The 16,541-nt window shown below is 39.4% G+C and overlaps 1 protein-coding gene across 4 annotated transcripts in view; it reads right to left on the reverse strand.

Annotated features, from left to right (window-relative positions):
- MED27 (mediator complex subunit 27) overlaps positions 1-16,541 on the reverse strand; it is an 84,623-nt gene that overhangs the window by 67,124 nt on the left and 958 nt on the right. For all 4 annotated transcript variants that reach the window (XM_064393177.1, XM_064393176.1, XM_064393175.1 and 1 more), the window contains exon 2: positions 14,598-14,742. In XM_064393177.1, the coding sequence (XP_064249247.1) occupies positions 14,598-14,742 (145 nt within the window). The remainder of the gene's footprint in view (positions 1-14,597; positions 14,743-16,541) is intronic.

The following is a 16,541-nucleotide window of genomic DNA, read 5'->3' on the forward strand; positions in this document are numbered from 1 at the left end:
TTGAAGAAAGAAGGGATATAAAGTCCTGTAATTTGAAGGAAAAACAAGAAGAGAAAAAGGCATAAAGTTTACATGACACTAACAAGCCCACTGACAGGTTTTTCTGACTTTGCAAACTTCCTTTCACATAGAAGCATTCTTTTATAACCTGACAATTCCCTGCAGCCTGAAAACCTCATGAACATGTCACAGATTTTTGTTTTCAACCTCTCTGAAGTTCCTGCAAAATCTTTCTAACCTACTGGTCAGGATGACATCCAACTGCAGACATGAAATTAATAAGTGCATTCGCAGTACCCTTCTTAAACTACTTCTGCCCTTTACAAGATTCATTGTTTCCCTAAGTACCCTTTTAATGAAGACAAACAAACATCAGCAAAGGTTAAAAAAATAAATAGATTTAAGCAACTTGCAAGGAAAGAAAAACCAAATCACTCAGTCAAGGCATGTTTGACTTTATCAGCCACTGAGAAAACCACAAAGGACGTGCTGCTACTCCAGTTTGATCATGCAAGTCTCTGAAAACTTTCCCTGGTCCATTATTTATTCAGGAAAAAAACCTTTTCCATCTTTGCCATAAGAGTAGTGAACATGAGACATTAGTTTTCCAGACTTCACAGTGGCTGACAAAGCAAAACACAGACTGAATTTAGGCAGCCAGCAGAGCAAGAATCTCTGAAAAAGGGCACCTTAAATAAATGCACAATAAATGTCTCCTCAGCCCACTCAAGCAGAGCCTTCAGCCACTGCTGTATGTCCATGTCTGCTTTAAAAACAGGTCATGGATGCTTAGAGAAAAGCCACAGACCCTGATTTCCATCCATCTGGGAATTACTACATTTTGCAAGTTAGCACATATGAAAATGCACTAAGGACAGTACTCTCTGAGTTCATTTAGGCTCACAGAGTTCTACTGCAAATAACCTTTGTAAAACAGTTAACATGACCTACAACAGATTTTTTGAAGGATTGTGACTCTCAAAGAGAATAATTTTTCTGTGTTCTGCTAACACAACAAAACCCTTTTCATAGCCTGACCATCAGCAAACATGCATTTACTAGCCACAAAAAAAAAAAAAACCAAACAACAAAACAAAACAAAACAAAACCCCAAAAAAACCCCATAAAGTTACTTTGAAATTTGATTAAAGATTAGCTAAAAGTATCTGCAATGCTCTGCTCTCTGATTCAGGAACAGTTCCCATGCCATTGAAGTCTATTCCATTTTAAGCTTCTCTCTTATTCCACGGAAGATCCACAGAAGTTTATCAGTACAGAAAAGAGCAAAACTTCATTAATGAAGTCCTATCAAACTGAAATAGCAAGAATATGGTACATGAGGGAACAAACTTTAACAGTAATGTGTTTTGGTTTATCAACCTAAATTAAATTTCTTTCGCCCCATCAACCCCCTTTTCATTTCAAGACTCTTTTACTTTGCAGGGAAAATTAATTTTACCCAAGCAGGTGAATATTCCATGTCCCTGCTGCTTTTAATTCATGCAATGTTCTATTGCAAGACAGTTGTTTTACTTGGGCTCTTGCAAAAAAATTAACAGGAAATTTATTGACCTGTGCGCGCAGATATTGTTGCCTATTACATGGAAATGCCACTTTGAAACACCATGTTTACAAACCAGAATATTCCACAGCTGCTTGGTCTGTATGTACATCTATACGACACCAAGTGCAGCATAAAACAGGAGCAATGAGAAGTTCTTTTGAAGGTCCCACACATGAAAGGGAGTTTTGCTGACTCTGCACCTGCGCTGCTCTTTGAAGGGACAAAATCATCCCTGGGATGCATCAGCTCAAGCAATTGTGTGGACTATCTAAAAAGACAGCCAAACTGCAGCTCTCCTCACAGCTTCTCCCTGGAAGAGAGATTTGTTCCTTCCAAATCCTCTCTGCTTCAGCTCTTCCAGAGGGAAGTATTGGCTTGGAGGAAATAACAACTAAGTATCTCCCTCATCGACAGCAGAAAGCGAGCGCATTGACTTGTGCCCTTTCTGTATTGATGCCCTGGCTGAGTAAATGAAGATGTACAGGGGAAAAGCAAAGAGCACCACAAGTGGGTATGTGACCCAGAAAAGCACAGTAGCAATTTTATATCTTCTTCAATCTTCCTGAGATGTGATTACAGTTGACCTTTAAATCTAGTAGATCAACCAATCGATTCTGCTGGAACAACCCTGTGTGTGATCTAAGAGCATGCCCATGCTGAAAAAACTTCCCATGCCTGGCACAGTCATTTTATTTTGTTGTAAAAGTTATCAAGATTTGTCTGAATTGATTTTCCTTGCAAGAAAAACACACTATCAAAACTGCAGCATCAGCAGACACTAAAGGTCTTAGATTCTTGCAGGATGAATGCAATATCAATACAATCAGGATGTATCCATATGAGGTACACAAGAGAGATGGAAAGAAGATATTTCTAATCTCACTTAATCCTAATGCAGCCCCAAGCCTGCTTTTTTAGACTGTGGGAAAAAAATAAATACAAGGGAAACTACAAACACTCCAAAGTATTTGCCAGGCAAAACATTGAATTTGGAACAGAAAACATATTTAACAGCTCTTTAGGAAGTAAAGCTTTAAAGCTTTCCTGTTGTGTTGGATGAGAGTTTTATTTCAGTTGATAAATTGTCCTTTAAAATAAAAAAACAACCCAAAAGAGACTTCAGGATGGTGTTTGTCGGTGCAGTAAGATGTTCATGTGCAGTATCTCCCTCAGATTTCTCTGAGCACTCACTCTGTAGCACAACCCTTATTTTAGAGTTAGATATTTTACAGATGGAAAAAGACAAACACAACAAAGACACTTGTGAAAACTCATCCAGCAAGCTAAGGCCAGAGGAAAGAGGAGGATGGATCTCTCCAGTCCCATGACAAACTTGGCAATGCTGCTGCTCCCAAAATCTTCATCCTCCCCTTCAGAAGCGTTCTGGGAAGTCCACATCACACACTCGTGTTCACAGAGTCAGCTACACAGCAAGTTCTTTTAAGCTGAAAGTTTTTAACTTCACTCCATATTACATGCAGGGTGTCCAAAAGAACCAGAAAATTGGAAATGAAAGGTTAGCTGGTGCTTCATCAGGCACAAGAGAGCTTACAGACTTGATCAGCTCTGTGATCTATGAAATTTCTACAAACAGCTTTGGAAGAAGCATCAAATAGTGCAGCCAAAAAACAAAAAAGGGGGGGGGGTGGGAAAAGATGGCACTGAGCAAACTGAAAATGCTACACAGAAAATTCTGAAAATACAAGATTTGACTCCAGAGTAAAACTGAAGCAGACGGCAAAGCAGAGAACTTGTTAAGTCTGAGTGCAGAGACAACTGCAGAGAAGACTCTAAATAGAACCCAACTGAAAGCAGATGGGTAGGGCAGGGAACATCAGAATAAAAATCTAACTAATGGTAAAACACACAGGGATGTTTTTTCTCAAAAGAGAAACATATATCCACCCTCACTGAGGGGTAACCTCGGAGGGAGGAGGAAACCATTATCTTTTTAACTGCAGCTTATTTGATACAAAAGTGACATATTCTCTGAATGAGGAATTCTTTTTCCATAAAGAAAAGCCACCATCTGAAATGAGACAGAGCCCAGTAACGCTGCAGTAGTTGAGAATGTCATGATTTCCATCAGAAAACTGTTTTGCAGAGATCAGGAACAGCTGTTTCAAACTGAATTAGACTAGAACTGGAAACAAGCTGTCAAAACCCAAAAAATGTATTTTATACATAAAAGAATGTATTTGATTCAGCTGTTTTATCATGGTGGTCAGCCAAAAGAGAAATAAAGTAACATTCTGAGATCCAGACGTTGTCGCAAAGACTCTCTCATTTTAACACTCTTTATGTAGATTTATTCCTTTGAGCATTTGGAATAGGAAAAATGTCAAACAGCTCATATCACAGATTCTTGAATATTTTCAAACCATGGGCAGCTTAAAACAGTTTAAAGACACCTGAGGACTCTTGCTGCTCCAGTCCACATCCTCTACATCTTCTGTAGCAGTAACGGGCTGGTGCAATAAGGAAAATACACTGAATTGATGTTGACATGAAAAGATTAAAATAATTCACTTTAACCCACCACTTGTGGGTAATAGCACATGCATCCAGCTCCTTTTTGTGCATACTTGCAGATCCTGGGAGGCTTTTAGTGGGTATTTTCAATATTGATTTCCCTAGGAATTGCAGTTTCATGTAATGAGAAGTAAATACATCTATTTTAGAATATACTGCAAAATGTCACATCGAGATACAATTCCTTTGTGTCTAATGGCCCATGCAGTACACAGAGCACCTTTAGTACTCTGCCACTACCAGTTAGAGGAGCTTAGAGAATCCAGATACAACAACCAAATTAATCAAGACTCTGCTGGTTTTGAATAGAACCATTTGTTGTAAAGCACAGCTCTGAACATCAAAGACCTCTGTGATTTCATTATGTGCTGTAAGATGTAGCCATTATACCCTGCTTGCCAACCAAGTCTGAGGTAATATTGAAAATACCCTCAGCATTTCAACATGGTCATTACTTCTCATAATGATGATTCATGCTAATTCCATCTAATAAGGATATTAGTTACTACTGTCAGCTTCTCAGCAGATGGGCTTTTGAAGAAGAGGTATCTGAGAAGAAGCAAATTCATGAGCATATAAAAAAATGTACACCCCAAGAAACGCATTTTTAACTCTCTAGAAGACCAGGCAATCATGCAACAGCAGCCATGTGCCATTTCTCCTCTCAGATTGCTCACCCAGTCCAGATTTAGGCATTTTAACTCAAGGGCTTAAGTTTTCAGCACACTCAGTGCAGCTCCAAAGCATGACTGAATGCTTTATACTAAGCCAAGACATTCACAAAAGAGCACAACAAGGTAACTGCTGCTCAGGACACAGAAACTTTTGATCTTTCTTTGAAAAGATCAAAAATGTGAATGACTAGCACCTGGTAGAATCAATCAGCTTTCATTAAATCTTCTTTTATTAATTCAGAGGACATCTTTTTCCACACATACTGTAACTGAACAAGTGTCAGTGGTTAAAAGATTTATTCATGTTTTTTGTTTCTTCTTCAAGAATCATTACATTCAGGCACTTTAAAATTAGATTAAATGAACTGCTATAAATGCTTGGGCTAATCTTGTATCAGCAAAGGACATGATAACATGTACTGATAAGTGTCTTTATTTCCAGAACTTCAGGATTTGACAGCTCTAGTAGATTGAAATGCTAGCTCATACCAAGAAAATACACCAGCAGCAAATGGGTTTGGGAGGAAGCAGCTCTGAGTGTAATGATCATATTCTGGTCTCTTCTCTTTTTCCTATTAACCCCCAAACCAGCCCAACCATGGCACCACTGAGATTCCAGAGAGCCAAGACATGGTTCTGGAACTGCTCAAGAAGCCTGGCAGCAGGCACAGAGCTACACAGCCTACAGCTCTTCTCCAGTAATGGTCCTGATGTCTGTAATCATCTGTCATTTCTTATCCACATTCTTCAGCTGTCACACAGCCACAAATCACCACCCTCTGCCCAGGGCAGGATTGCTTTTCCCTCCCAGGAAAATAGAAACCAGTTTGCATTGACCCCAAGAGATTTCAAGGGTCACCACAGACCCTCTGCTTTACACACCTTCAACATCAGCAGCTCAGCATTAACTCCTGCTGAACACAAAACTGCTGGCAGCTTTCTGCCAAATGCACATTTTCACAAAGCAGCAACCAGTGGTCAGAAATGCACTTTTGATTATATGCTTACACAGTTCCTTACACAGACTAGTCTCAATTTTATTAGCTGTTAAACCATCTCCATGTTTTGTTACCCAATTATCAACAGCATGAGATTAAGATACAATGGGGAAGAACTGAGCATTGTTTATATGCAATTCAAACAAATAAATCCACTGTGAACTGTCTGGGGGGGCAGCTTCAGTAACTTCAAAAGAGAACTCAAAGAAGAACACAGATGAGTACACTTCTGCATTAAAAAACCCAAATAACAGGCACAATAAAAGACCTGACAACAACAAAAGTAGAGAGCAACAGGGTGACATCATTAAATTTTCCATTTTATTTGATTTCCTCTAGAAGCTACAAAAAAATCTTTTCCATACAAATAATACCTGTGGGATTTTTATCACCTGCATCAGTTATTTTATATTAGTGTTCATATTCCTTGAATGTCCTTCATATGAAGGTCAGTGAATACTCTACAAACATCTTTAATTTGCCTCAAAGAAAGCAAGAAAGGACGTTGAGTCTCTGAAAACATTCTTTGTGTTTTCATGGTGGCACCATCCACGAGATGGTCAGGCTTGTTCACCAGCAGTCAGACTGAGCCATGGAGAGCTGAGGCAGAAGAGAACTGGAAATTCAAAGGAATGCTGGCTTTCTCTCAAAGCTGTTCTTGCTCTGCAGTCCTGCATATTCATCAATTAATCCCCAGACAACACGGATTTCCAGTTATACTTTGTTGCATTCCTCAGATTCTGCAAGTAAAGCCCTTTCTGCTGCTCTGATGGCTGTACTGTGAGAGACCCAGGCCACATTTCTGTGTCTGTGCCTGGCTTAGCTGCACTCAATACAGAGCAAGGCAGTTTTAATTTGATTTGATGACCACATTACACAACTAAGAAAGGGAAAGTGATCACTGTCTTATAAATTACATATTTGAGCCATCCAGCATGAAATGTATGAGGAGTTCTTGCAGAGGGAAAGAAGGAGTTAGAGGAGGAAGAACCAGGAGTGGGCAGAAGTGTTTTGGTTAAAAGGGAGCCACATAAATCATTTCCATCCTGAAATAGGCTAACAGCTAGGACATTAATACTTATCAAAGAAACAGGGGAAAAAACCCACTCATTAGCAAATAAAGGTGTTGCAAAGCATTAAATAATTCCCACCAGCTGACAAGGGGGCTGTGATTTATAATAGTGTGTTATTGATAGATCACTTCCCATAATTAGGAAAACTGAGACTGCTACTGCTTACAGCATTATTTTGATCAGAGCCTTGAAAAATACTGTTGAATAATAACAAACACTAGGCACAACAATAGAAAAAACACCATAACATTGCTCTCAGGCTGCTTCAGATTAGAAACAAAATATTCTAAAAAAAATTCAGTAAGAAAGGCAATTCTGTTTGGACACATAACCTTATTTCACAACAGCATCCTGGTGTGAATTATTACTATGATAACTCTGGGAGGATCACAGACATAAAACATTCAAACTACACAGCAAAAATAAGTCAGAACAAAAGGCTAATTATTTCTCATTTTTTAAGCAACAAGTTACTCCTCATAACTCTTCTTCTCTTCCTGAAGAACCAGAATAATCTCAGTCTACTAAAATGTTAAATAAATTCAACTAACTTCCCTAGTAGCACAAGTCAGCAGATGCAGGAAATTCTCAGCTGCCACGATAACTTTCCATAGTGCAAGGAAAAAAACACACTGGCAATTTTCATTCCTTTCAGTCACATTATCAGGTGTCAAAACCACTTTTATAGCTAACAATAAAATAGTTACAATAGCCCTGGCTTGAACTTTTGTCAGAAACCAACATTAACATCAAAGGCAAAGAAAGAGAGAGCCCAAGAGCTGAAGATTGCAGGAGCTCACAGCTGAGGAGGGAAGATACCTTTCCAAAGAGAAGACATCACTGATGTTATCCACCCCTCGTGCCCCAGACACTGCTTGAGGCAGGATCTCCAGGGGAAACAAACCCTGTCTAACAAGCACAAGCTGGTGATTCTGCCTTTTCTGTTGCTATTATTGTAAGCTTCCCTGTTTTCCTTATGGTTTTCACCATTTTCTCACTATATTCACTTCCTTTTTTTAAACTATCATTGCAGAGCTCAAAGACCCTCAGAAAAAATTTCACATCCCACCTTTTTCCTTCTCCACTAAAGCACATGTGGACTATTGAAATTACATTTTGGTACAAGCACTTTCTTCCTCATCACAGCTTCTCCAGTGCTTCTTCCCCCCATCACTATAATATCGAGGATAATTTCCACACTACCTGAATTTGCCATCCCTGCCATGGCTGGTCACTAAAATCAACCCTGCAATAAAAAAAGTCAGTATTCTCCAGGCAGACAACTGAGCAGTAATTAATAACTGCAGCAGGTGGAAGCACAGAGGTAACCACCTGTTTCCCAGTCATACTAAAAAAAAAGAAAGAAAAACCAGAACATTAATGTAATTCTGAACAGCAAGGGCATTTCACCAGATATTTACCCAAAAGCACACAGAATTAAAAGCCCATAAAGGACATTTTTTTCCAGACTGCCAGGCAAACAACATTAGTCACTGGCTATATAATACTTGGCACCTACAAAACATTTCTGTCCAAAAAACCCAATGCACTGGAGACACATTTAGACTAGAAACTCTCCCAAGAAGTAGGTTAAGTGATATTATTCTCTTTTATCTGCACCAAAAATGAGGCACAGTAAAAATTAGTGTGTCCTGTTCAAGGTTACAACAATTAGTGAGAAAAGCAGGAATAGAATCCAAGTGGCCCAGCTCCTATTTTGTGTCCAGGGTACAAAACCCACCAGTCTGTGCCACTCATTTCTCCACTGACAGGAACAGAAATTCCTGTGGCTGATGTGCACAGGAAAGGAGCCCACAGCTGGAGTTCCCAATGCAGCTCCCTCCAGGAAGATCTGATTCTGCTCTTACAAACCAGACTGCACCAGAATCTGTGGATCAACACATAACAGGATGTCACAGTATTATAATGCTGCATTTTTGTAGGAAAAAAAGTCCTGAAAGGACATTTTGGCCACCTGCCTGAAACTCCCAAGAAGTACCAACACAAAAATCCAGTTACATTGTCCATGCTACTGTAAAACTACAATGAAGTCACAATGTTTGAGCACACCCAAAATTCAAAATTAATGTTCCTTGGGATGAACACATCCTTTTACAATCAAGATGAAGTGATTTTTTTTCCTGTTCTGCAGTGCTTCTCTACTATCATGGTTAACATTTAATGTCATTTATTGTCATTAAACTCAGTATTTGTGTCTAATCAATACTAAGCTACCAAGTGCAGCTGTAGCAAGTCTGGTCTTTCTCTACATGCTCTATTGATTGCTTTTTTTGAGCCCTACAATAAACACAATTAATACAAATAATTTATCAGGGAACATATCAAAATAATTTAATAAACAAATCCTATCTATACCTTTTCTCTTCAGTCATGTGACAGAAAATCATTTTAACTCATTAATGGTTAATCTTAACAGTTCGATTTTAAATTTATGTAAAAACAAGAGGAAGCTATGAAGCAACAAATTTAAATCCAAATATTTTTAGCCTATTTCCACATGTAGATCAACAGTAATGTTTTTTCATTTTGTAATTCCCAGTATCTTACTTTCAAATAAATTTATGACAACTCCCGTCCAGCTTTGTTCACTTAAAAAACTTATAATTCACAGATATTGTAAAGTTTATCCAAGGTGCCAGAATAATTTTTTCACAGATGAGTAAATTAACTAATTTGATATAAATCCTACTTCTCCAAAAAGTTACTAAATCAGAAAAGTTGATTTTTTTGCTTCCTGCTTGAAGCAGTAGAAAACAGCCTTCCCAATCCCATGGTTATCACGTTTTGTAAGCAGCATCTCATGAAGATAAAACAATACCACCACCCCTACACACCCCCACACGTGGGTTCAAGAAGAGCTGGAACTGGAGCAAAGCACATGGATAAATGCAACTCTGAAAACAGCAGGGGATACAACACTGCACTTCAGTGAAGTTAAAAATCAAGGAAAAAATTAAAAATAACATCACCTGCTCAAGACTACAACTGCTCTTAATTTCCCCACTTCTACTGCTGTTAAAATTACTTGAAGGTCTGAACACAAACCCTTCACTGCAAAGGAAGGGGGAGAAGGAAAGATGACTTGCACAAGACTATTTTTGCTTGACAAGTGAACTCAGCTGATGCTGCTGTCACTCAGCAATGCAGGGGAGACTGAGTTTGCTGCTCTCCAACAAACACAGCCTTCCTTCACTGGCTGAAAGTCATTCTGGTTTGGGAGTTGACCCATCCTGCACACACCCTTCACCTCAACAAACAAGCAGAAAACCTGTACAGGGGTTAAAGCTCAAGTGTGGGGCATGAACTACTTAACAGCATCCCAGCAAGAAAGAGGAAACCTGCCCAAAAAAGCATTTTCCTTGCTCAGTGGACATAAAATACACTGTTTTCTGTTCCAGTGGAAACCCCTTAACAGGCACAGCCTCGGGCACCCACAGGGCGAGGGCATGGAACACTTCACCAAGGGCAAAGGATGAGCAAGTACACACTGCAGGCCATAAATAACCTCACTGAAGCTGCAGATGGAAACCCAAGGTTTACACCACTCAAAGAACGAGCTGACACTCCTGGCTTCCAAAAAGCTGCACCTGCTCTGACCACCAGCATTGCTGTAGGTGGATCAAGTGACCACACCACCAAAAGCTTCACTGAACATTTCATGTGTGGGGAAGTATGATATTGGATTAATCACAGCACCAACAAGTATTTTCTTCCCCTACAAAACCTCTTTGTCACCCAGTATTGAGAATAAATATTGAGAAACAGGCAGTTGCTTAGTAAAGGAAGCTGATATTCATGAGTTGGTGGTGTCATCTTGTGCAGGAAACAAGCAGCAGTGGGAACAGGGAAGGGTGGCACAAGGGCCCTGGCATAGAACCATCCTGAAGAGCAAGAGAAGAGAGCTCTTGCAGCATCTACCACGAATCTGAGGTCACATCTCTTAAAAAAAACCCGAAAAACAAATAATCAGTATTTCAGTCTAGAAAGTGACTTCCAAAACTTCCTTTAATCTAAGCTTAGCTGATGCCTTCTGCTCCATGGTGATTCCCCTTGAATTCCAAGATAATGCAAGATGCAGGCAGCTGGGTAAGGCAGAGCCTCTGCAGACCCAGTCCTGACTGCTCCAGGCAGCATCAGGCCACACACACCCTGACCAGGAGCCCTGCTGGCTGCTGCTGTCATCTCAGATTGCACCTGCTCAGACAGAACAGTATATAACAAAATAAAAAATAAATCAACTGCCATGATGTACATAACTACTAAACCCAGAATTCAAGTGCAATGACTCAACAGAGACAGCCCATGAGAAAAACAACTACTGTTATCTACACACATCCTATCTTACCCATAATAATCTCTCTGCATTAACCTTGCAGAATGATAGCTCATTTTTACCTTATCTAATATTATATCTTCAGTATTACATTAGAGGGTACATATGGATCCTTCTGGGAAGCAGCACTTCAATTGTAATAAAGATAACTTCTTTTCTTAAATAAAATTGAAGAGGAGGGGGAAAGAAATTTATCAGCTAGACCTAAATACTGTTCCATGGCTACTGCATGTCTCCATGCACCCCACAGGCAGCAAATGACTTCCACGATTTCTACTGATACTTAAAATAGGTTAAAGCAAAGAAGAAAAACCACTTAGCTGTTACTTGCAATAAAATAAACTTCCTGTGTTTTTCAGTTATGGCTTGGTGAGAGCTGTTAAACACCTGAAAAAGAAAGTTCCTTTACAGCTGTGTGTGTATGCAATTAATGCATTTGACAAGCTGTTGTGTTCCCAAACAGCTGCTTCCATTACACAGACAACTTCACCATCTGCAGAACTATTGGATAAACTACAGTAAGTAAATATCAGGAGAGCAGGTGCTCATAAATAACAAACGCTGCCAAGATAACACACTTCTGTAAGGGAAGTTTTCATTCTTCCCACTGGACTTCTTCTTACTCCTGAAGCAGGTAAACTTACAATTAGAAATGGAGGAACCAGTGCTGTGACTCACAGGAGCAGGAAAAAAGGTTCAGGGCAAGTAGCTGTGAAATCACACAGTTAAATGCAACTCATCTCTACTGCACTCAGCCAAAGGGGTCAGTAAATTTGCACCTGAAAGAGGGTCTTCTCCAAAATACATAACCAAGCACAGCTACAAGTATTAATCATGGTAAACAAACCAAACCAGTGTCAGCTTAGTCTCATCTCCACTGTCAACACTCACATCTTAAACACAGCATTTTCCATTTATGTCTGTGATTATGATCTTCATTTCACATCCAGCACTGCTACTTAAACCAAAAACTTGTCCATGCATCCAAGACCCAAACAAAATCAGGCATTTGCTGGACCCAACATCAAAACAAAGCTGCAAATAGAAAGAACCAGCTATTCTAACATCCAGTACCTCATGAACCACAGGACAGTGCTTTGATATACTGAACACTCATTTGCTTCTCACAGGTAGCCCAGTTATTACCAACCTTACTTATTATTGTCCTCAAAGTGACTTTTAACAGTCACCTCATGTCTTAAAAAGAAGCAGAATGCACTGAGACATGCAGCACAGCCTGTGCACTCATTTTCCTTGTGTTTTGTGAATGTTCTTTTGGAATGGCACCACAGCCCCAGAAGTCTCCTCCCCTGGCAGCCATGGGGCTGTTCATGCCATCAGTAATGCATGAACAATCAAAGGCAGAGGAAAATGCCCTTATCTCAGCTCATCAAAAATACAAGCAGGCAAGCCACAAAGGGGTCACAAATTAAAAATTAAATGCAGGCAGATCTGAAGTGTATTGACAGACCATCACTTCGAAACCATCCCTGCGAAGCAGCTGGAAACAGGAGACACATAACAAGAACAGAAGGCAGCCAGAAGAAGTAATGAAATAACTCTTATTCCAGAGGTGTATTTAGCAATGAAGAATTAAGCAGGAACAGAAGGATCTGTGGGGGTAAAGCCAGCAGCTCACACTCTCACACAGGCAACACATTTCCTGCAACTTAGCCAGTGTTTTTCTTTATCTCTGTTGTCTCTGACTTCAGTTTCACAGCTAAAATCAAAGGTACTCTTCTTCTCCTGCAATATTTCGGATGCTGAAACTTCCAGCTTTCTGAAATCAGAATCCAGGATTACAAAAAATTGCTCTTCAAAGCTCCATAACACTCTAAGTTAATAAAAAACTACATTAGAACAGCTCTGTAAAACTATTTCATTACTGCCTGAGTTTACACTGATAATGACCTAAAGAAGTAATTAAATCCCTGAAGACTTAACTGCCTTACAAGTTTATAAGTTCTCCTACTTCTACTTTTGCTGAAAGTGGCAAATTAATTATTCTTTATTCAGTGCCAATAATCTGCTGCTAACAGCAAGGAACACAAGCAAACATGAAATATTTTCTCAATTACTAAATCTCCACTTAAAAATCTTTTCTGTCCCCCCATTTTCCAACCATACCAAATTTCTCTCAATGCCAAATTCTGCTGATTTTCAAAACCATTAACACATATTTGTATTCTGACCCATTATTGTACAAATATATTGTGGTATTTATACAAACATTATTGCACAATCCTATCTTAAATCTGAATAATATTAAAATGGTTGGCTCAATGTATAACAAGAATTTGCCTACAAAGTATTTGTGCACTCTCAAAGTCTTCCTGGCTCATGTATCATAATAAATAATTTAAAGTGGAACTGTTTCTTTTAATGCTCTAAATATTTTCAGATTTATTATTCCTGCTTACTCCTGCTGTCTTGCATAAGGGTATTAAAAGCTACAACTCCAGACACACTTACTACTGATAATTATTGTAACAGAAATTAATCCATCTTTTATATTTCTTAATAGTTACTTAATAGGTATTTCAAATGTAACTTTAAGAAAGGTTTTAAATACTTACTCATCTTCATATTTCTATAAAAAGTAATAGGCATGCTCAAAAAAAACAGGATGGGAACAGGCAACCTGAAACATAACAGTGCTCAGAGGCCAGCAATAACTGCAATGCCACTTTTACTTACTTAAGAAAATTAGTTGAGGAAAGGAGTATTTTTGACCCACAAGTAGATTGTTCAGAGTAGAAAAGGAAACATACCTATCCAAATCCTACATATATTCAACACACAGGTTTATGAAATTGAAATATGCTGCTGGGAAAGAGGTTTCTTTCAGGAAAAACAAATAAATTTTTAAATGTAAAAGACTACATTAATACTATCTGCCTTTTCTTTTACACTACTTAAAATTCAATGCCATATATACGATATGAAAACAGGAGGGATGCCAAAGCTGCTGAATACAAAGCTGCTTTTGAGACCATGGGCAGAAAATGGTAGGGAAAAGGCTTCAAGATTTCTGATGATGACAACTTCCCCAAAGGACTCTTTCCTAGAAATAGTTTGGAGGTGACATAAGCTGTTGATTCTCTGCTCTAATATCCCACTGCAGTGTTTGCTGCCAGATGCAAGGACACAACATACTTTTAATTTATATCTACAGAAGATGCTAAATGTGGAAATGCTTGGGAGTTAATACCCCCTTTGAGACCCAGGGCAGGCCTTGGTATCACAGCAAAGTCTCCTCTTAATTAAAACAACATTTTATCCTTGAAAGTACATTTGTACATTTAGGTATGCATTATGCCCCTCAATTCCAAAAAAAAGTCAGCCTTTTTGGCAGTCCCAAATGGGAACACAGAACTAAATCCCACAGATGTGCTTGGTTACCTTGTTTGACCATTTGTAGGCCTGGAGGAGCTGGCTGTACAGGGGGGTTTTGTCCTGCACAGGGTCCAGGCTCAGGAGCCCACTGTTGTGCAGGGGGTGGTTCTCTGAGGGCTTCCCAACGAGGTTGCTCAGACGTTCCAGTTCCCTGGCACAAAGCAGAAGGGCATTTTTTAGAGTCAGAGCTGGGAATCACAGATGTGCAATCCTCCAGGGACCACAGCATGCACCAATTCCATTTTAGTAGCTAAATGAGATTTAAATATGTCCCAAATTTCATTTCAAACATAATCCCTCCCATTACCCAAACAATGTGAAGCAGTCTGTTGGTTGTTAAGCTCAGCTCTTCTTTGGAGAGAAAGTTCAAGTCCAGAGTCTTTGAAAACAACCTGGAAAGAGTCAGACTGGGGCAGGTCCTGCTCACAGCCCAGGGCACCTCCTGGGCAAAGCAGCCCCTCAGAAACCACAAAATTCTGACTTCAGCACTGCCTGCAATACTAGAAGTAATTTTTTTACCCACCAAGCAAGCAGACGCCTCATCATTTCATTAGAGAACTCCAAATTAACATTGTCCTCATATAAATATACCCAAGAACTGGCATTGGTCCTAAGCCTGGAGACAATCCTGCAAAGGCTGTGATTACTCTCATCAAGTATCTGCCTTCCAAGTTCTCAGGACAAGGAAGGATCTTCCGATTTCCATGAGCAATTTGTATATCTGTAGTGTAAAATACTCAAATGAAGCATAATAAGCACCATTTTCCCATGAAAAATCCCTCACTGTGAAATGATCTATCATTGCTTCATATCTCATTTGTCAAACACAACATTTAATCACAACAAAAGTTAAGCAATTTTTCAAACTTGCATTAATCAACTGTAGAAGAAAGACTGCCCACTTTGCACAGATATAAAAAGCAGTTTTTCAAGTGACATGACTAATCAAGAGCTTTTCCTTCTGAGTGCCCAGTGCTACACCCAAGTCTGAACTTCAGAACCTCCACTAAATTAAATGCAGCACTCAAAAGGGAGCTTATGAAAACATCTGTAAAGAAAAATCCAAAATATCTCCATTTACATTTAAGAAAGGTTACAAAAATAAACTCCCAACAATCAGAGAACTGACAGTTAAAAGACTTCCAGACTTCACTAACACAAAATTCTCCTTTATTAATCATCATTCCTTGAAGTTTCCATGGCCTACATTCTTTCCAATTCTCTGGTGCTGTGAACACTTGCAAATCTGCTTAATACTCCTTGACAGAAGAACACAATAAAACAAGTGTGACTAGGCATAATAACTGAGGATTTGTTGAACAGAGATACCAGTCAGTATTTTCACTACATAAAAGTCCACTGGAGATATTAACTCCAGCACACCTTGGAGTATTCCCTTGCTCCTTGAATAGGCCAGTTCATGGAATACCCTGGGTTGGAAGGAACCCACAAGGATCCAAGTCCAGCTCCTGAGTTGTTGTCTGTTATTGTCTGGGAATGAGATTTTGGGGTTATACCTGATTACTCTTTAGGAAGCCACAGAGCCAGGCAAGAAGGGAAAACCAAAGGAACAGCTCATCTTCCATGGAGCAAACTGTGAGGCCTCCTCAGCTTGAAAACTAAAAACCAAAGGGACACAACACCTACCCCTAGAGCTGGGTACAGCATCATTCATGAGAAGGGTTATCCACCACCTTTCCCAACAGAAGAGAAGTGGGTAAAAATTACATTACCCTAAAAATCAGCAAGGCCTTTTAATTGACAAGAAATAAATTCTTGTACACAAGACTCCGAAGCAGAAGATGTTCTGGGAAGGGGTGGTTAAGCACCTGGGGACACCTCCCTGGACAGTACTGATGGCTCCAGGAGGGTAAAGCCAAACCCAGCAGTGGTGGGATCAACATGGACAATCACTGACTTAGGCTGGAAAACACCTTTATGATCGTTAAG

This window comes from Passer domesticus, chromosome 18 (genome assembly GCF_036417665.1).
Source record: "Passer domesticus isolate bPasDom1 chromosome 18, bPasDom1.hap1, whole genome shotgun sequence".
NCBI lineage: Eukaryota > Metazoa > Chordata > Aves > Passeriformes > Passeridae > Passer > Passer domesticus.